The sequence below is a fragment of the Oncorhynchus nerka genome, linkage group LG4 (assembly GCF_034236695.1).
Source record: "Oncorhynchus nerka isolate Pitt River linkage group LG4, Oner_Uvic_2.0, whole genome shotgun sequence".
NCBI classification, from domain to species: Eukaryota; Metazoa; Chordata; class Actinopteri; order Salmoniformes; family Salmonidae; genus Oncorhynchus; species Oncorhynchus nerka.
In genome coordinates, this window is record NC_088399.1 from 5,692,791 (window position 1) to 5,714,370 (window position 21,580).

Below are 21,580 nucleotides of genomic sequence, written 5' to 3' on the forward strand. Positions count from 1 at the left end.
GCTTATAATGATCTGTGAGGCATGTATGTAGTGCTCTTCATGAATGCCCTCATAAAGCCTCAATATGGTAATTAGCTGTCTGTTAAAAGAGGGACTGTAGCAACAGGAGGAACACCGTTAGAGATCTGTTGATAAGGGGCCTCCCGTCAACAGAACAGTATAATTAAACTACAGGAATGAACGACGGAGAGAATGTTTGTTTCCGTCTTCCGGAGAGTTCTGGAATGTTGCTGATTATCGTCGACAGACCTCATCTTCCCTGACGGACATACAGGGACACAGCGTCTGGTTGGCCACGGCAACCGACCAACCGCTGTCCTGGATGGAGGGAAGGGGGATCCGAGAGTGAGCTGAGGGGTAAGGGGAGAGGCCTAGTCACTTCCTGTCAGAGAGCAGGAGAGGAGCGTGTTCTGAAAGAGGAAGTGTATTGTTGGGAATGGAGCTGATACCAGGAAAATCCTGGTGAAGCTACGATAATGTACTGACAGTAGGGTTGTTATACTGATACTTACACACAGTGTGAAGGGACAGACAGACAGACAGACAGACAGACAGACAGACAGACAGACAGACAGACAGACAGACAGACAGACAGAGTCAGACAGTCCCCTAAGCAGTTATCAGGAAGTCTTCATTAAAACCAACAGCTGATATGGCTTGTCTCTGTATTTCCTATCAAATCAAAGCTTATTGGTCACGTACACAGTTCAGCAGAGGTTGTGTTACGAGCTCTAACGATACAGTAAATGTCACAAGTACATCAAAAATCTGAAACAAGAAATGTCGTAACAAATCCAATGAACAACCCAAATAACATTGTAACAGTAATCCAAATTAACAACCCAAATAGCACTGTAACAGTAATCCAAATTAACAACCCAAATAACCCTAACAGTGATCCAGTAGATATACTAGTTATATAGGATGGTATAGACAGTAGTTATAGAGATGGTGTATAGACAGTAGTTATATAGGATGGTGTGTATAGACAGTAGTTATATAGGATGGTGTATAGACAGTAGTTATAGAGATGGTGTATAGACAGCAGTTATATAGATGGCGTGTATAGACAGTATAGACAGCAGTTATATAGGTGGTGTGTGCACAGACAGCAGTCATATAGGATGGTGTGTATAGACAGTAGTTATAGACGATGGCATAGACAGCAGTTATACAGATGGTGTATAGACAGTATAGACAGTAGTTATATAGGATGGTGTGTATAGACAGTAGTTATATAGGATGGTGTGTAGCAGTGCTGACAGTCATATAGAGTTCATGGTGTGTATAGACAGTAGTTATAGAGGATGGTGTATAGACAGTATAGACAGTAGTTATATAGGATGGTGTGACAGCAGTATATAGATGGTGCATAGACAGCAGTTATATTGGATGGTGTGTATAGACAGTAGTTATATAGGATGGTGTGTATAGACAGTAGTTATATAGGATGGTGTGTATAGACAGCAGACAGTTATATAGGATGGTGTGTATAGACAGCATAGTTATAGAGGATATAGGATGTGTGTATAGACAGCAGTTATATAGGATGGTGTGTATAGACAGCAGTTATATAGGATGGCGTGTATAGACAGTATAGACAGCAGTTATATAGGATGGTGTGTATAGACAGCAGTTATACAGGATGGTGTGTATAGACAGTAGTTATATAGGATGGTGTGTATAGACAGCAGTTATATAGGATGGTGTGACATAGACAGCAGTTATATAGGATGGTGTGTATAGACAGCAGTCATATAGGATGGCGTGTATAGACAGTAGACAGCAGTCATATAGATGGTGTGATAGACAAATCAGTCATACAGGACAGACAGCAGTCATATAGGATGGCGTGTATAGACAGCATAGACAGTAGTTATAGAGATGGTGTGTATAGACAGCAGTCACAGGTATTTATTTATATATAGACAGCAGTCATACAGGACGGATAGACAGTAGTCATATAGACAGCGTGTATAGAGCAGACAGGTGTATAGACGGCGTGTGACAGCAGTATATAGGACGGCGTATAGACAGCAGTTATATAGGACAGTGTTATATAGACAGTGTGTATAGACAGCAGTTATATAGGATGGTGTATAGACAGACAGTTATATAGGATGGTGTGTATAGACAGCAGACAGTTATATAGGATGGTGTGTATAGACAGTAGTTATATAGGATGGTGTGTATAGACAGTATAGACAGTAGTTATATAGGATGGTGTATAGACAGTAGTTATAGGATGGTGTGTATAGACAGTAGTTATATAGATGGTGTGTAGACAGCAGTTATATAGGATGGTGTGTATAGACAGCAGACAGTAGCATATAGGATGGTATGTGCAGACAGCAGTCATATAGGATGGCGTGTATAGACAGCATAGACAGCAGTCATATAGGACGGTGTGTATAGACAGCAGTCATATTAGGACGGCGTGCACAGACAGCAGTCATACAGGACGGTGCACAGACAGTAGTCATACAGGATGACGGCGCAGACATCAGTCATAGCAGACGGCGCATAGACAGCAGTCATATTAGGACGGTGTGTACAGATAGACAGTCATATAGGATAAGTGTATAGACAGCAGTCACACAGGACGGTGTGTACGAGACAGACAGCAGTTATATTAGGATGGCGTGTCAGACAGCAGTTATATAGGATGGTGTGTATAGACAGACAGACAGCAGTCATATAGGACGGCGTGTGTATAGACAGCAGTTATATAGACGGTGTGACATAGACAGCAGTTATATAGGACGGCAGTACAGACAGATAGACAGCAGTCATATTAGGACGGCGTATAGACAGCAGTCATATTATGACGGCGTGTATAGACAGCAGTCATAACAGGACGGCGTAGGACGACGCGTATAGACAGCAGTCATATAGGACGGCGTGTGTAGACAGTAGTCATATTGGATGCGTGTACAGACAGTAGTTATATAGGATGACGGCGTATAGACAGTAGTTATATAGGATGGTGCACAGACAGTAGTTATATAGGATGGTGTGTATACAGACAGACAGTTATATAGGATGGTGTATAGACAGTATAGACAGTAGTATATAGATGGTGTAGACAGACAGTTATATAGGATGGTGTGTATAGACAGCAGTAGTTATATAGATGGTGTATAGACAGTAGTTATATAGATGGTGTGTATAGACAGTAGTTATATAGGATGGTGTGTATAGACAGTAGTTATATAGACGGTGTATAGACAGTAGTTATATAGATGGTGTATAGACAGCAGTCAGTAGGTTGTAGGATGGTGTATAGACAGTAGTTATATAGGATGGTGTATAGACAGCATAGACAGTAGTTATATAGGACGGTGTGTATAGACAGTAGTTATATAGATGGTGTATAGACAGCAGACAGTAGTTATATAGGATGGTGTGTATAGACAGTAGTTATATAGGATGGTGTATAGACAGCATAGACAGGTGTGTAGTTATATAGATGGTGTGTATAGACAGCATAGACAGTAGTTATATTAGGATGGCGTGTATAGACAGCAGTCATATAGACGGCGTGTATAGACAGCAGTCATATTGGACGGTGTATAGACAGTAGTCATATAGATGGTGTGTATAGACAGCAGACAGTAGTATATAGATGGCGCGTGTATAGACAGTAGTTATATAGATGGTGTGACAGTATAGACAGTAGTTATATAGATGGCGTGTATGACAGCAGTATATAGGATGGTGTATAGACAGTAGTTATATAGGATGGTGTGTATAGACAGTAGTCATACAGGATGGTGTGTACAGACAGCAGTTATATAGGATGGCGTATATAGACAGCAGTTATACAGAACGGCGGTGACAGACAGTCATAGACGGCGTACAGACAGCAGACAGCAGTATATACAGGTGACGGCGTCACATAGACAGCATAGACAGCAGTCATATTAGGACGGCGTACAGACAGCAGTCATATTAGGACGGTGTGTATAGACAGGCAGTAGACAGCAGTCATATAGGATGGTGTGTATAGACAGTGTCATATAGGACGGTGTGTATAGACAGCAGTCATATAGACAGGTATAGACAGTAGTTACAGGACGGCGCATAGACAGCAGTCATACAGGATGGTGTGTATAGACAGTAGACAGTAGGTGTACGGATGGTGTGTATAGACAGCAGTCATATAGACGGCGCGCATAGACAGCAGTCATATTGGACGGCGCGTATAGACAGCAGTCATATAGACGGCGCATAGACAGCAGTCATATCAGCGGTATGGTGTACAGACAGAAGACAGTCATATGACGGCGGATGTATAGACAGCAGTCATATTGGACGGCGTGTATAGACAGACAGACAGCAGTCATATAGGATGAACGATACATAGACAGCAGTCATATTGGACGACGGTCATAGACATAGACAGCAGTCATATAGGATGACGGCGTACAGACAGCAGTCATACAGACGGCAGTATAGACAGCAGTCATACAGACGGCGTGTACAGACAGTATAGACAGCAGTCATATTAGGACGGCGTACAGACAGCAGACAGTCAGTATTAGACGGCGAATGTATAGACAGCAGTCATACAGGACGGCAGCACAGACAGCAGTCATATAGGACGGCGCATAGACACTTGCATAGACAGTCATATTAGACGGCGTGCAGTTATAGATCGACAGACAGACAGTAGTCATATTAGGACGGCGGTGGACAGGACAGACAGCAGTCATATTATGACGGCGTACAGACAGCAGTCATATTGGTGACGGCGTCCATAGATCAGACAGTCATATTGGACGGCGTGTCTAGACAGCAGTCATATAGGACGGCGCAGTAGACAGCAGTCATATAGGATTAGGACGGCAAATAGACAGCAGTCATATAGGATGGTGTGTATAGACAGCAGTTATATAGGATGGTGTGTAGACAGACAGACTGTAGTTAATTAGGACGGCGTGTAGACAGCAGTCATATAGATGGTGTGTATAGACAGCAGTCATATTCATGACGGTGTGTATAGACAGCAGTCATACAGGACGGCGTGCACAGACAGCAGTCATACAGACGGGTGCAGATAGACACAGACAGCAGTCATATTGGACGGCGTGTACAGACAAGGCGCGTGAGACAGTCAGTCATGCGGACGGCGTGTATAGACAGCAGTTATTAGACGGCGCGCAGACAGACAGCAGTCATATAGGACGGTGCAATACAGACAGCAGTCATATAGACGATTTGCATGGACAGCAGTCATACAACGGCGCAAACAGACAGCAGTCATATTGGATGGCGTGCCTATAGACAGCAGTCATACAGGACGGCGCATAGACAGCAGTTACAGGACGGCGTGACAGCATAGACAGCAGTCATATTGGGACGGCGTGTACAGACAGCAGTCATATAGATGACGGTGGCGTGCATAGACAGCAGTCATATATGACGGACGTACAGACTGTTAGACAGCAGTCATATTAGGACGACGTATAGACAGACAGCAGTATAGGATGACGTGCACAGACAGCAGTCAGTATCAGGACGGCGCACAGACAGACAGCAGTCATACAGGACGGTGCACAGACAGCAGTCATATATGGATTTGCGTGTATAGACAGTATAGACAGTGACGGCGCATATTAGACAGCAGTGTATTGGTGACAGTGCATAGATGCGTACAGACAGCAGTCATTATTGGACGGCGTATAGACAGCAGTCATACAGGACGGTGCATAGACAGCAGTCATACAGCAGTATAGAGGATTTATGCATAGACAGCAGCCATACAGGACGGCGTGTATAGACAGCAGTTATAGACGGCGCAGTCATATAGACGGCGTGTATAGACAGCAGTCATATTAGACGGCGTGCATAGACAGTCATACAGCAGTCATAACGGCGTGACAGCATACAGACAGCAGTCATATTGCGATGGCGTGTATAGACAGCAGTCATATTGACGGCGTGTATAGACAGCAGTCATATAGGACGGCGTATAGACAGTATGCAGTCAGTTATAGGATGGTGTGTATAGACAGCAGTAGTTATAGGACGGCGTGTACAGACAGCAGTCATATTAGGACGGGTGTGTATAGACAGCATAGACAGTCATATTAGGATGCGTGCAGACAGCAGTCATATAGGACGGTGTGTATAGACAGCATGGACAGCAGTCATATATGACGGTGTGTATAGACAGCAGTCATATTATGACGTAGCATAGACAGTAGTTATATTGGACGGCGTGTATAGACAGCAGTCATATAGGACGGCGTGTATAGACAGCAGTCATATTATGACGGCGCATAGAGACAGCATAGACAGTCATATAGGACGGCGTGCATAGACAGCAGTCATATAGGATGCGCATAGACAGTATGGACAGCAGTCATATTAGGACGGCGTATAGATAGACAGCAGTCATATTAGGACGGCGTAGACAGAGACAGCAGTCATATTAGGACGGCGTGTACAGACAGCAGTCATACAGGACGGCGTGCAGTACAGACAGCAGTCATATTGGACGGCGTGTATAGACAGCAGTCATACAGACGGCGCGTATAGACAGCAGTCATATAGGACGGCGTGCATAGACAGCAGTCATATAGGACGGCGTACAGACAGCAGCACAGACGGCGCACAGACAGCAGACAGATATTGCGGACGGCGTATAGACAGCAGTCATATTAGGATGGGTGTATAGACAGTATAGACAGCAGTCATATATAGGACGGCGTATAGACAGCAGTCATATTAGGATGGTGTGTATAGACAGACAGTTCATATAGACGGTGTGTATAGACAGCAGTCATATAGGACGGCGTGTATAGACAGCATAGACAGCAGTAGACAGGACGGACGGTGCATAGATAGACAGTCATATAGGACGGTGTGCATAGACAGCAGTCATATTAGGACGGGTGTACAGACAGCAGACAGTAGTTATATAGGATGGTGTGTATAGACAGCAGTCATATTGGATGACGTGTATAGACAGCAGTCATATTAGGACGGCGCATACAGACAGCAGCAGTCATATTGCAGGACGGCGTGCACAGACAGTACAGACAGCAGTCATACAGATGGTGTGTATAGACAGGCATAGACAGCAGTCATATTATGACGGCGCATGAGACAGACAGCAGTCATACAGGACGGCGTGTGTAGACAGCATAGACAGCAGTCATACAGGACGGCGTGTACAGACAGCAGTCATATTGGATGGCGTGTGTAGACAGATGGACAGCAGCCATATTACAGACGGTGCGCATAGACAGCAGTCATATTAGGACGGTGCACAGACAGCAGTCAGACAGCAGTCATACAGGACGGCGTACAGACAGCAGTCATATAGACGGTGTGTATAGACAGCAGTCATATAGGACGGCGTGTATAGACAGCAGTCATATAGGATCGTGTGTACAGATAGACAGCAGTCATAGAGACGGTGTATATAGACAGCAGTTATATAGGAGGTGTGTATAGACAGCAGTATAGACAGGTTATAAAGACGGTGTGTATAGACAGCAGTCATATTAGACGGCGTGTAGAGACAGCAGCATAGACAGCAGTCATATTGGGACGGTGTATAGACAGCAGTCAGACAGCAGTCATACAGGACGGCGTGCACAGACAGCAGACATATATTGGATGGTGTGTATAGACAGCAGTTATTGCGACGGATGACAGTGTATAGACAGCAGTCATATAGGACGGCGTATAGACAGCAGTCATATTGGATGGCGTGTATAGACAGCACAGCAGTCATATTATGATGGTGTGTATAGACAGTATGGACAGTAGTTATATAGGATGGTGTGTATAGACAGCAGTTATATTATGGACGGTGCATAGACAGCAGTCATATTAGACGGCGCAGTATAGACAGCAGTCATATGATGATGACGGCGTGCAGTAGACAGCAGTCATATAGGACGGCGCGCATAGACAGCAGTCATATTAGGACGGCGTGTATAGACAGCAGTCATATTATGACGGCGCACAGACAGCATAGACAGCAGTCATATTGCAGGCATACAGACAGCAGCAACATACAGGACGGCGTGACAGCAGTCATATTGCGACGGGTGCACAGACAGCATAGACAGCAGTCATACAGGATGGTGTGTACAGACAGCAGTTATATAGGACGGCGTGATAGCAGTCATATTGGTGACGGCGCATAGAGGATGGTGATAGACAGCAGTTATAGGATGGTGTGTATAGACGGCGTCATAGACAGCAGTTATATAGGACGGTGTGTACAGACAGCAGTCATACAGGATGGCGTGTATAGACAGCAGTCATATAGATGGTGTGTACAGACAGTAGTCATATTGGGACGGCGTGTACAGACAGCATAGACAGCAGTCATATTAGACGGTGTGTACAGACAGCAGTTATATAGGATCGGTGCAGACTGACAGACAGCAGTCATAGGACGGCGTGTACAGACAGCAGTCATACAGGACGGTGCATACAGACAGCAGTCATATAGGACGGCGTACAGACAGCAGCAGTCATACAGGACGGTGCGTACAGACAGCAGTATAGTTATATAGGGACGGCGTGTATAGACAGCAGTCATATAGACGGTGTGTACAGACAGCAGTCATATTGGGACGGCGTACAGACAGCAGTCATACAGGACGGCGTGTATAGATCAGCAGATAGACAGCAGTCATTACAGACGGCGCACAGACAGTCAGACAGCAGTCATATTAGGACGGCATAGACAGCAGTCATACAGGAGTTGCATAGACATAGTCATATTGTGATAGGCGCAGACAGCAGTCATACAGTATTGGCATAGATGGTGTGTACAGACAGCAGTCATACAGGATGGCGTGTAGAGACAGCAGTCATACAGGACGGCGTGTATAGACAGCAGTCATATAGGACGGCGTGTATAGACAGCAGTCATATTGATGGTGTGTACGACAGATTTGCGTACAGACAGCAGTCATATTATGACGGCAGTATAGACAGCAGTTATATAGGATGGCGTGTATAGACAGCAGTTATATAACGGTGTATGACAGTAGTTATATAGGACGGTGCGTATAGACAGCAGTCATATAGACGGCGCATAGACAGCAGTTATAGAGGCAGTGCAGCAGTCATAGACAGTGATATAGGATGGTGACGTATAGACAGCAGTCATACAGGACGGCGTGTATAGACAGCAGTCATATTAGGACGGCGCATAGACAGCAGTCATATTAGACGGCGTGCACAGACAGCAGTCATATTGACGGTGTGCACAGACAGCAGTAGGACGGTGCGTATAGACAGCAGTCATATTGGTGACGGCGCACAGACAGACAGCAGTCATATTGACGGCAGCAGACAGCAGTCATACAGGACGGCGACAGCACAGACAGCAGTCATATTAGGACGGCGTGCATAGACAGACAGCAGTCATAGAGACAGCAGCAGTCATATTAGACGGCGTGTATAGACAGCAGTCATATATGACGGCGTGTATAGACAGACAGACAGCAGTCATACAGGACGGCGTATAGACAGCAGTCATATAGACGGCGTAGACAGTACAGACAGCAGTCATACAGACGGTGTACAGACAGCAGTCAGACAGCAGTCATAGACAGCAGGATGACGGTACAGACAGCAGTCATACAGGACGGCGTACAGACAGCACAGACAGCAGTCATATTATGACGGCGTGTACAGACAGCAGTCATATAGGACGGCGCACAGACAGCAGTCATAGGACGGCGTCAGCTACATACAGGCGTATAGACAGACAGCAGTCATACAGGACGGCGCGTACAGACAGCAGTCATATTGGTGACGGCGTGGTGACAGCATAGACAGCAGTCATACAGGACGGCGCATGACAGCAGTCATACGTTGTGACGGACAGACAGCAGTCATATTAGACGGCGCATAGATCGCATAGACATATATAGACGGCGTGACATAGACAGCAGTCATAGGACGGCGTATAGACAGCAGTCATATTGGGACGGCGTGCACAGATAGACAGCAGTCATACAGGACGGCGTGACAGACAGCAGTCATAGGTGTGTACGACAGCAGTCATATTTGACGGCGTGTATAGACAGCAGTCATATAGACGGCGTACAGACAGCAGTCATATTAGACGGCGTGTATAGACAGCAGTCATATTAGACGGCGTGCAGCAGATCAGTCAGCATTGCAGACGGCGTACAGACAGCAGTCATACAGGACGGCGACATGACAGCAGTCATATTGACGGCGGTGCATAGACAGCAGTCATATAGGATGGGCGTATAGACAGCAGTCATATAGATGGTGTGCATAGACAGCAGTCATATAGGACGGTGTGACATAGACAGCAGTCACACAGGACGGTGTGACAGCAGTCATAGACAGCACAGACAGCAGTCATATTAGGACGGTGTGTATAGACAGCAGTCATATAGGACGGCGTAGACAGCAGTCATATTGCACAGACAGTAGTCATATTAGACGGCGTGCACAGACAGCAGTCATATAGGACGGTGTGTATAGACAGTCATATTATGACGGCGTGTATACAGATCGATAGGAGTGGTAGGTATGACAGGTGACGTATAGACAGCAGTCATATAGACGGCGTATAGACAGCAGTCATATAGGATGACGGCGCATAGACAGTATAGACAGTAGTCATATAGGACGGTGCACAGACAGCAGTCATATAGGATGGCACAGACAGCAGTCATAGACGGCGTATGCAGTCATACAGACGGCGTCACAGACAGAGCCATACAGGACGGCGGTGTACAGACAGCAGTCATATTAGGACGGCGTGCAGACAGCAGTCATACAGACAGACGACGGCGTGCATAGACAGCAGTCATATAGGGATGGCGTACAGACAGAGACAGCAGTCATATAGGACGGCGTATAGACAGCAGTCATATAGAAAAGACGGCGTGTATAGACAGTACAGACAGCAGTCATACAGGACGGCGCATAGACAGCAGTCATATAGGACGGCGTGCATAGACAGCAGATACAGACAGACAGCAGTCATATAGGACGGCGTGTACAGACAGCAGTCATACAGGACGGCGTGTATAGATCAGACAGTCATATTAGGACGGCGTAGACAGACAGACAGCAGTCATATTGGACGGCGTATGATCAGACAGACAGCAGTCATATTGGACGGCGTGTGTATAGACAGTCATACAGGACGGTGCATAGACAGCAGTCATATTGGTGACGGTGCATAGACAGCAGTCATATTAGGACGGCGCTCAGACAGCACAGACAGCAGTCATATAGGGACGGCGCATACAGACAGCAGTCATATAGGACGGCGCATAGACAGTCATATTAGACGGCGCATAGACAGCAGTCATATTATGACGGTGTGTATAGACAGCAGTCATATAGGACGGCGTGTATAGACAGCAGTCATATTGGGACGGCGTACAGACAGCAGTCATATAGACGGCGATGACAGTAGACAGTAGCCATATAGGACGGCGTATAGACAGTGCAGCAGTCATACAGACGGCGCAGACGACAGACAGCAGTCATACAGGACGGCGTGCACAGATCAGCAGTCATATTGGACGGCGTATGACAGCATAGACAGCAGTCATATTAGGACGGCGGCATAGACAGCAGTCATATGCAGACGGCGTACAGACAGCAGTCATACAGACGGCGTACAGGTGCATACAGACAGCAGTCATACAGGACGGCGCGCATAGACAGCACAGACAGCAGTCATACAGGACGGCGTATAGACAGCAGTCATAGAGGATGACGGCGCACAGACAGCAGTCATACAGGACGGCAAGACAGCACAGACAGCAGTCATATAGGACGGCGCACAGACAGACAGACAGTCAGTATATAGGACGGCGCATACAGACAGCACAGACAGCAGTCATATTGGACGGATGATAGACAGCATAGACAGCAGTCATATTACAGACGGCGTATAGACAGCAGTCATATTAGACGGCGGCAGTATAGACAGTAGTCATACAGACGGTGTATATAGCAGTTATATAGACGGTGTGTATAGACAGCAGTCATACAGGACGGCGTACAGACGGCGCATAGACAGCAGTCATATTAGGACGGTGTGTACAGCATAGACAGCAGTCATACAGACGGTGTGTACAGACAGCAGTCATATAGGACGGCGTGTACAGACAGCAGACAGCAGTCATAGGACGGCGCATAGACAGACAGCAGTCATACAGACGGTGTACAGACAGCAGTATAGACAGCAGTCATATTGGATGGTGTGTATAGACAGATAGACAGTATTTATAGATGGCGTGTATAGACAGCATAGACAGCAGTCATATAGGACGGTGTGTATAGACAGTAGTTATATAGGATTTGGCGTGTATAGACAGCAGTCATATAGGACGGGTGACAGCATAGACAGCAGTCATACAGACGGCGTATAGACAGCAGTCATATTGCAGGACGGCGTGTATAGACAGCAGTCATACAGGACGGCGTGTACAGACGCACAGACAGCAGTCATATTGGTGACAGGTCCATAGATGCGTGTACGACAGCATAGACAGCAGTTATATAGGATGGCGCATAGACAGCAGTCATATAGGACAGTCATGATGACGGCAGTCATAGACAGCATAGACAGCAGTCATATAGACGGCGTGTATAGACAGCAGTCATACAGGATGGTGCACAGACAGTACAGACAGCAGTCATAAAGGATGGCGTGCACAGACAGCAGTCATATTGGTGACGACGTGCACAGACAGCAGTCATATAGACGGCGTGTATAGACAGCAGTCATATAGGACGGCGTGACAGCAGTCATATAGGACGGCGTGCATAGACAGCAGTCATATTAGGACGGCGTGTATAGACAGCAGTCATATAGGACGGCGTGTACAGACAGCAGTCATATAGACGGCGCGTACAGACAGCAGTCATATATGGACGGTGCAGTACACAGATCAGTGCACAGACAGCAGTCATATTAGGACGGCGTGTATAGACAGCAGTCATATTGCGGACGGCGCATACAGACAGACGGCAGTCATATTGGACGGCGTGCATAGACAGCAGACAGTATATTAGGACGGCGTGTACAGACAGCAGTCATATTGGACGGCGTCCAGACAGACAGCAGTCATATTGTGACGGCGTGTATAGACAGCAGTTTTATATTATGACGGTGTGATACAGACAGCAGTCATATGGGATGGTGCATACAGACAGCAGTCATACAGGACGGCGGTAGTTAATTAGGATGGTGTGTATAGACAGTAGTTATATAGGATGGTGTGTATAGACAGTAGTTATATAGGATGGTGTGTATAGACAGTAGTTATATAGGATGGTGTGTATAGACGATATATAGGATGAGCCTTGACTAGAATACGGTCTATACATATGTAGCGGGTAAAACATTATGTCTATGTACATCCGGGGTACAGTACTGGGTGGTAGCCGGCTAGTAACAGTGACTAAGGTTCAGGGTAGAGTACTGGGTGGTAGCCGGCTAGTAACAGTGACTAAGGTTCAGGGTAGAGTACTGGGTGGTAGCTGGCTAGTAACAGTGACTAAGGTTCAGGGTAGTGTACTGGGTTGTAGCCGGCTAGTAACAGTGACTAAGGTTCAGGGTAGAGTACTGGGTGGTAGCCGGCTAGTAACAGTGACTAAGGTTCAGGGTAGAGTACTGGGTGGTAGCCGGCTAGTAACAGTGACTAAGGTTCAGGGTAGTGTACTGGGTTGTAGCCGGCTAGTAACAGTGACTAAGGTTCAGGGTAGAGTACTGGGTGGTAGCCGGCTAGTAACAGTGACTAAGGTTCAGGGTAGAGTACTGGGTGGTAGCCGGCTAGTAACAGTGACTAAGGTTCAGGGTAGAGTAGTGGGTTGTAGCCGTCTAGTAACAGTGACTAAGGTTCAGGGTAGAGTACTGGGTGGTAGCCGGCTAGTAACAGTGACTAAGGTTCAGGGTAGAGTACTGGGTGGTAGCCGGCTAGTAACAGTGACTAAGGTTCAGGGTAGAGTACTGGGTTGTAGCCGGCTAGTAACAGTGACTAAGGTTCAGGGTAGAGTACTGGGTTGTAGCCGGCTAGTAACAGTGACTAAGGTTCAGGATAGAGTACTGGGTGGTAGCCAGCTGGTAACAGTGACTAAGGTTCAGGGTAGAGTACTGGGTTGTAGCCGGCTAGTAACAGTGACTAAGGTTCAGGGTAGAGTACTGGGTGGTAGCCGGCTAGTAACAGTGACTAAGGTTCAGGGTAGAGTACTGGGTGGTAGCCGGCTAGTAACAGTGACTAAGGTTCAGGGTAGAGTACTGGGTGGTAGCCGGCTAGTAACAGTGACTAAGGTTCAGGGTAGAGTACTGGGTGGTAGCCGGCTAGTAACAGTGACTAAGGTTCAGGGTAGAGTACTGGGTGGTAGCCAGCTGGTAACAGTGACTAAGGTTCAGGGTAGAGTACTGGGTGGTAGCCAGCTAGTAACAGTGACTAAGGTTCAGGGTAGAGTACTGGGTGGTAGCCGGCTAGTAACAGTGACTAAGGTTCAGGGTAGAGTACTGGGTGGTAGCCGGCTAGTAACAGTGACTAAGGTTCAGGGTAGAGTACTGGGTGGTAGCCGGCTAGTAACAGTGACTAAGGTTCAGGGTAGAGTACTGGGTGGTAGCCAGCTGGTAACAGTGACTAAGGTTCAGGGTAGAGTACTAGGTGGTAGCCAGCTAGTAACAGTGACTAAGGTTCAGGGTAGAGTACTGACTGGGTGGTAGCCGGCTAGTAACAGTGACTAAGGTTCAGGGTAAAGTACTGGGTGGTAGCCGGCTAGTAACAGTGACTAAGGTTCAGGGTAGAGTACTGGGTGGTAGCCGGCTAGTAACAGTGACTAAGGTTCAGGGTAGAGTACTGGGTGGTAGCCAGCTAGTAACAGTGACTAAGGTTCAGGGTAGAGTACTGGGTGGTAGCCAGCTAGTAACAGTGACTAAGGTTCAGGGTAGAGTACTGGGTGGTAGCCGGCTAGTAACAGTGACTAAGGTTCAGGGTAGAGTACTGGGTGGTAGCCGGCTAGTAACAGTGACTAAGGTTCAGGGTAGAGTACTGGGTGGTAGCCGGCTAGGAACAGTGACTAAGGTTCAGGGTAGAGTACTGGGTGGTAGCCGGCTAGTAACAGTGACTAAGGTTCAGGGTAGAGTACTGGGTGGTAGCCGGCTAGTAACAGTGACTAAGGTTCAGGGTAGAGTACTGGTGGTAGCCGGCCAGTAAACAGTGACTAAGGTTCAGGGTAGAGTACCGGGTGGTAGCCGGCTAGTAACAGTGACTAAGGTTCAGGGTAGAGTACTGGGTGGTAGCCGGCTAGTAACAGTGACTAAGGTTCAGGGTAGAGTACTGGGTGGTAGCCGGCTAGTAACAGTGACTAAGGTTCAGGGTAGAGTACTGGGTGGTAGCCGGCTAGGAACAGTGACTAAGGTTCAGGTAGAGTACTGGGTGGTAGCCGGCTAGTAACAGTGACTAAGGTTCAGGGTAGAGTACTGGGTGGTAGCCGGCTAGTAACAGTGACTAAGGTTCAGGGTAGAGTACTGGGTTGTAGCCGGCTAGTAACAGTGACTAAGGTTCAGGGTAGAGTACTGGGTGGTAGCCGGCTAGTAACAGTGACTAAGGTTCAGGGTAGAGTACTGGGTGGTAGCCGGCTAGTAACAGTGACTAAGGTTCAGGGTAGAGTACTGGGTGGTAGCCGGCTAGTAACAGTGACTAAGGTTCAGGGTAGAGTACTGGGTGGTAGCCAGCTGGTAACAGTGACTAAGGTTCAGGGTAGAGTACTAGGTGGTAGCCAGCTAGTAACAGTGACTAAGGTTCAGGGTAGAGTACTGGGTGGTAGCCGGCTAGTAACAGTGACTAAGGTTCAGGGTAAAGTACTGGGTGGTAGCCGGCTAGTAACAGTGACTAAGGTTCAGGGTAGAGTACTGGGTGGTAGCCGGCTAGTAACAGTGACTAAGGTTCAGGGTAGAGTACTGGGTGGTAGCCGGCTAGTAACAGTGACTAAGGTTCAGGGTAGAGTACTGGGTGGTAGCCAGCTAGTAACAGTGACTAAGGTTCAGGGTAGAGTACTGGGTGGTAGCCAGCTAGTAACAGTGACTAAGGTTCAGGGTAGAGTACTGGGTGGTAGCCGGCTAGTAACAGTGACTAAGGTTCAGGGTAGAGTACTGGGTGGTAGCCGGCTAGTAACAGTGACTAAGGTTCAGGGTAGAGTACTGGGTGGTAGCCGGCTAGTAACAGTGACTAAGGTTCAGGGTAGAGTACTGGGTGGTAGCCGGCTAGTAACAGTGACTAAGGTTCAGGGTAGAGTACTGGGTGGTAGCCGGCTAGTAACAGTGACTAAGGTTCAGGGTAGAGTACTGGGTTGTAGCCGGCTAGTAACAGTGACTAAGGTTCAGGGTAGAGTACCGGGTGGTAGCCGGCTAGTAACAGTGACTAAGGTTCAGGGTAGAGTACTGGGTGGTAGCCGGCTAGTAACAGTGACTAAGGTTCAGGGTAGAGTACTGGGTGGTAGCCGGCTAGTAACAGTGACTAAGGTTCAGGGTAGAGTACTGGGTGGTAGCCGGCTAGGAACAGTGACTAAGGTTCAGGGTAGAGTACTGGGTGGTAGCCGGCTAGTAACAGTGACTAAGGTTCAGGGTAGAGTACTGGGTGGTAGCCGGCTAGTAACAGTGACTAAGGTTCAGGGTAGAGTACTGGGTTGTAGCCGGCTAGTAACAGTGACTAAGGTTCAGGTAGAGTACTGGGTGGTAGCCGGCTAGTAACAGTGACTAAGGTTCAGGGTAGAGTACTGGGTGGTAGCCGGCTAGTAACAGTGACTAAGGTTCAGGGTAGAGTACTGGGTGGTAGCCGGCTAGTAACAGTGACTAAGGTTCAGGGTAGAGTACTGGGTGGTAGCCAGCTGGTAACAGTGACTAAGGTTCAGGGTAGAGTACTAGGTGGTAGCCAGCTAGTAACAGTGACTAAGGTTCAGGGTAGAGTACTGGGTGGTAGCCGGCTAGTAACAGTGACTAAGGTTCAGGGTAAAGTACTGGGTGGTAGCCGGCTAGTAACAGTGACTAAGGTTCAGGGTAGAGTACTGGGTGGTAGCCGGCTAGGAACAGTGACTAAGGTTCAGGGTAGAGTACTGGGTGGTAGCCGGCTAGTAACAGTGACTAAGGTTCAGGGTAGAGTACTAGGTGGTAGGAGGCTAGTAACAGTGACTAAGGTTCAGGGTAGAGGGTCTATACGTCCCTCACATACCACAGCAGCTAACCTAAACGTCCCTCACTGTCCTCAGACACAGCAGCTAACCTAAACATCCCTCACTGTCCTCAGGGGGGGGGGGAGTAGACAGTGGTGACCGTAGTTAACACAGCCCAAGCCTGTTACTGAATGGTGTTGTGGGGGGAGGGGTAGACAGTGGTGACAGTAGTTAACACAGCCCGAGTCTGTAACTGAATGGTGTTGTAGGGGGGGGGGGGGGGAATCAATTGTTGGTCTCTAAAAAGTTCTCACAAGTATAGTAAGACATAGCTGTGTGTGTAGGGGGACAGAATGATCTCCCCGGCAACAAGGAGATGGGGTGGGTGTCATGGGAACAGAATTTGCTGAGTTGGCAGATTGTCCCAACGACACAGAAGCAGCCTATTGGTGGGAGAGAGAGAGAATTACCTGATACATTACATTAACCCTCCTCGTGACTGACTGGCTGGCTGGCTGGCTGACTAACTAACTGACTGACTGACTGACTGACTGGCTGGCTGACTGACAGACTGGCTGACTGGCTGGCTGGCTGGCTGGCTGACTAACTAACTAACTAACTAACTGACTGACTGGCTGGCTGGCTGACTGACAGACTGGCTGACTGGCTGGCTGGCTGGCTGGCTGACTAAGTGACTGACTGACTGACTGACTGACTGACTGACTAACTAACTAACTAACTGACTGACTGGCTGGCTGGCTGGGTGGCTGGCTGACTGACAGACTGGCTGGCTGGCTGGCTGGCTGGCTGACTGACTATGTGACTGGCTGTCTGACTGGCTGACTGACTGACTGGCTGACTGACTGGCTGACTAACTAACTGACTGGCTGGCTGGCTGGCTGACTAACTGACTGGCTGGCTGGCTGGCTGGCTGGCTGGCTGGCTAACTGACTGGCTGGCTGGCTGACTGGCTGGCTGGCTGACTGGCTGGCTGACTGGGTGGCTGGCTGGCTGACTGGGTGGCTGGCTGGCTGACTATGTGACTGGCTGGCTGACTGGCTGACTGACTATGTGACTGGCTGGCTGACTGGCTGACTGACTATGTGACTGGCTGGCTGACTGGCTGGCTGACTAAGTGGCTGACTGACTAACTGGCTGGCTGACTAACTGACTAAGTGAATGGTTGGCTGACTGACTATGTGACTGGCTGGCTGGCTGGCTGACTAAGTGACTGACTGGCTGGCTGGCTGACTAACTGACTGGCTAGCTGGCTGACAAAGTGACTGACTGGCTGACTAAGTGACTGACTGGCTGACTAAGTGACTGACTGGCTGACTAAGTGACTAATTGGCTGGCTGGCTGACTATGTGACTGGCTGGCTGGCTGGCTGGCTGGCTGGCTGACTAAGTGACTGACTGGCTGACTGACTGGCTGGCTGACTAAGTGACTGGCTGGCTGACTGACTAAGTGACTGACTGGCTGACTAAGTGACTGACTTGCTGACTAAGTGACTGACTGGCTGGCTGACTGACTGGCTGACTAAGTGAATGGTTGGCTGACTGACTATGTGACTGGCTGGCTGGCTGGTTGATGGGCTGGTTGGCTGACTAAGTGACTGGCTGGCTGGCTGACTAAGCGACTGACTGGCTGGCTGACTAAGTGACTGACTGGCTGGCTGGCTGACTGACTAACTGACTGGCTGGCTGACTGACTAACTGACTGGCTGGCTGACTGACTAAGTGACTGACTGGCTGACTAAGTGACTGACTGGCTGGCTGGCTGACTAAGTGACTGACTGGCTGGCTGACTGACTGACTGGCAGGCTGACTAAGTGACTGACTGGCTGACTAAGTGACTGACTGGCTGGCTGGCTGACTAAGTGACTGACTGGCTGGCTGACTAACTGACTGACTGGCAGGCTGACTAAGTGACTGACTGGCTGGCTGGCTGACTATGTGACTGGCTGGCTGACTGACTAACTGACTGGCTGGCTGGCTGACTAAGTGACTGACTGGCTGGCTGGCTGACTAAGTGACTGACTGGCTGGCTGGCTGACTAAGTGACTGACTGGCTGGCTGGCTGACTAAGTGACTGACTGGCTGGCTGGCTGACTAAGTGACTGACTGGCTGACTAAGTGACTGACTGGCTGGCTGGGTGACTAAGTGACTGACTGGCTGACTGACTAACTGACTGGCTGGCTGGCTGACTAACTGACTGGCTAGCTGGCTGACAAAGTGACTGACTGGCTGACTAAGTGACTGACTGGCTGACTAAGTGACTGACTGGCTGACTAAGTGACTGGCTGGCTGGCTGACTGACTATGTGACTGGCTGGCTGGCTGGCTGGCTGACTAAGTGACTGACTGGCTTACTGACTGGCTGGCTGACTAAGTGACTGGCTGGCTGACTGACTAAGTGACTGACTGGCTGACTAAGTGACTGACTTGCTGACTAAGTGACTGACTGGCTGGCTGACTGACTGGCTGACTAAGTGAATGGTTGGCTGACTGACTATGTGACTGGCTGGCTGGCTGGTTGATGGGCTGGTTGGCTGACTAAGTGACTGGCTGGCTGGCTGACTAAGTGACTGACTGGCTGGCTGACTAAGTGACTGACTGGCTGGCTGGCTGACTGACTAACTGACTGGCTGGCTGACTGACTAACTGACTGACTGGCTGGCTGACTGACTAAGTGACTGACTGGCTGACTAAGTGACTGACTGGCTGGCTGACTAAGTGACTGACTGGCTTACTGACTGGCTGGCTGACTAAGTGACTGGCTGGCTGACTGACTAAGTGACTGACTGGCTGACTAAGTGACTGACTTGCTGACTAAGTGACTGACTGGCTGGCTGACTGACTGGCTGACTAAGTGAATGGTTGGCTGACTGACTATGTGACTGGCTGGCTGGCTGGTTGATGGGCTGGTTGGCTGACTAAGTGACTGGCTGGCTGGCTGACTAAGTGACTGACTGGCTGGCTGACTAAGTGACTGACTGGCTGGCTGGCTGACTGACTAACTGACTGGCTGGCTGACTGACTAACTGACTGACTGGCTGGCTGACTGACTAAGTGACTGACTGGCTGACTAAGTGACTGACTGGCTGGCTGACTAAGTGACTGACTGGCTGGCTGACTAACTGACTGGCTGACTAAGTGACTGACTGGCTGGCAGGCTGACTAAGTGACTGACTGGCTGGCTGGCTGACTATGTGACTGGCTGGCTGGCTGACTAAGTGACTGACTGGCTGGCTGACTAACTGACTGGCTGGCTGGCTGACTAAGTGACTGACTGGCTGGCTGGCTGACTAAGTGACTGACTGGCTGGCTGACTAACTGACTGGCTGACTAAGTGACTGACTGGCTGGCTGGCTGACTAAGTGGCTGACTCACTAACTGGCTGGCTGACTAACTAACTAAGTGACCGGCTGGCTGACTAAGTGACTGACTGGCTGGCTGACTAACTGACTAAGTGACTGACTGGCTGGCTGACTAACTGACTAAGTGAATGGTTGGCTGACTGACTATGTGGCTGGCTGGCTGGCTGACTAAGTGACTGACTGGCTGGCTGACTAACTGACTGGCTGGCTGGCTGGCTGACTAAGTGACTGACTGGCTGACTAAGTGACTGACTGGCTGGCTGGGTGACTAAGTGACTGACTGGCTGACTGACTAACTGACTGGCTGGCTGGCTGACTAAGTGACTGACTGGCTGGCTGACTAACTGACTGGCTGGCTGGCTGACTAAGTGACTGACTGGCTGGCTGGCTGACTAAGTGACTGACTGGCTGGCTGACTAACTGACTGGCTGACTAAGTGACTGACTGGCTGGCTGGCTGACTAAGTGGCTGACTGGCTGACTCACTAACTGGCTGGCTGACTAACTAACTAAGTGACCGGCTGGCTGACTAAGTGACTGACTGGCTGGCTGACTAACTGACTAAGTGACTGACTGGCTGGCTGACTAACTGACTAAGTGAATGGTTGGTTGACTGACTATGTGGCTGGCTGGCTGACTGACTGACTGACTGACTGGCTGGCTGGCTGGCTGGCTGGCTGGCATTCATCTGGTGAGGCTTCATCATGTATATGATAATACAAGCACACAAACACCTGCTATCGATCACAGTAAAAAAGAGCAGCACACGCACAAAAACATCCACCTGCGCATCAATTACACCCACAATAACTGTGATTCACAGCTCTCTGTACAGGGTAGACTGGACCTACCGGTCTGTAGACTGGGCAGCTACTCAGGGTAGACTGGACCTAGTGGTCTGTAGACTGGGCAGCTACTCAGGGTAGACTGGACCTAGTGGTCTGTAGACTGGGCAGCTACTCAGGGTAGACTGGGCCTACCGGTCTGTAGACTGGGCAGCTACTCAGGGTAGACTGGACCTAGTGGTCTGTAG

At 48.8% G+C, this 21,580-nt stretch overlaps 1 protein-coding gene across 1 annotated transcript in view; it reads right to left on the bottom strand.

The window, feature by feature from the left end:
* Positions 1–234: 234 nt before the first annotated feature.
* Positions 235–21,580, bottom strand: part of LOC135571349 (methyl-CpG-binding domain protein 2-like) — a 90,034-nt gene continuing 68,688 nt past the window's right edge. Inside the window, exon 4 of the mRNA XM_065017125.1 lies at positions 235–318. Coding sequence (XP_064873197.1) covers positions 235–318 — 84 coding nt within the window. The remainder of the gene's footprint in view (positions 319–21,580) is intronic.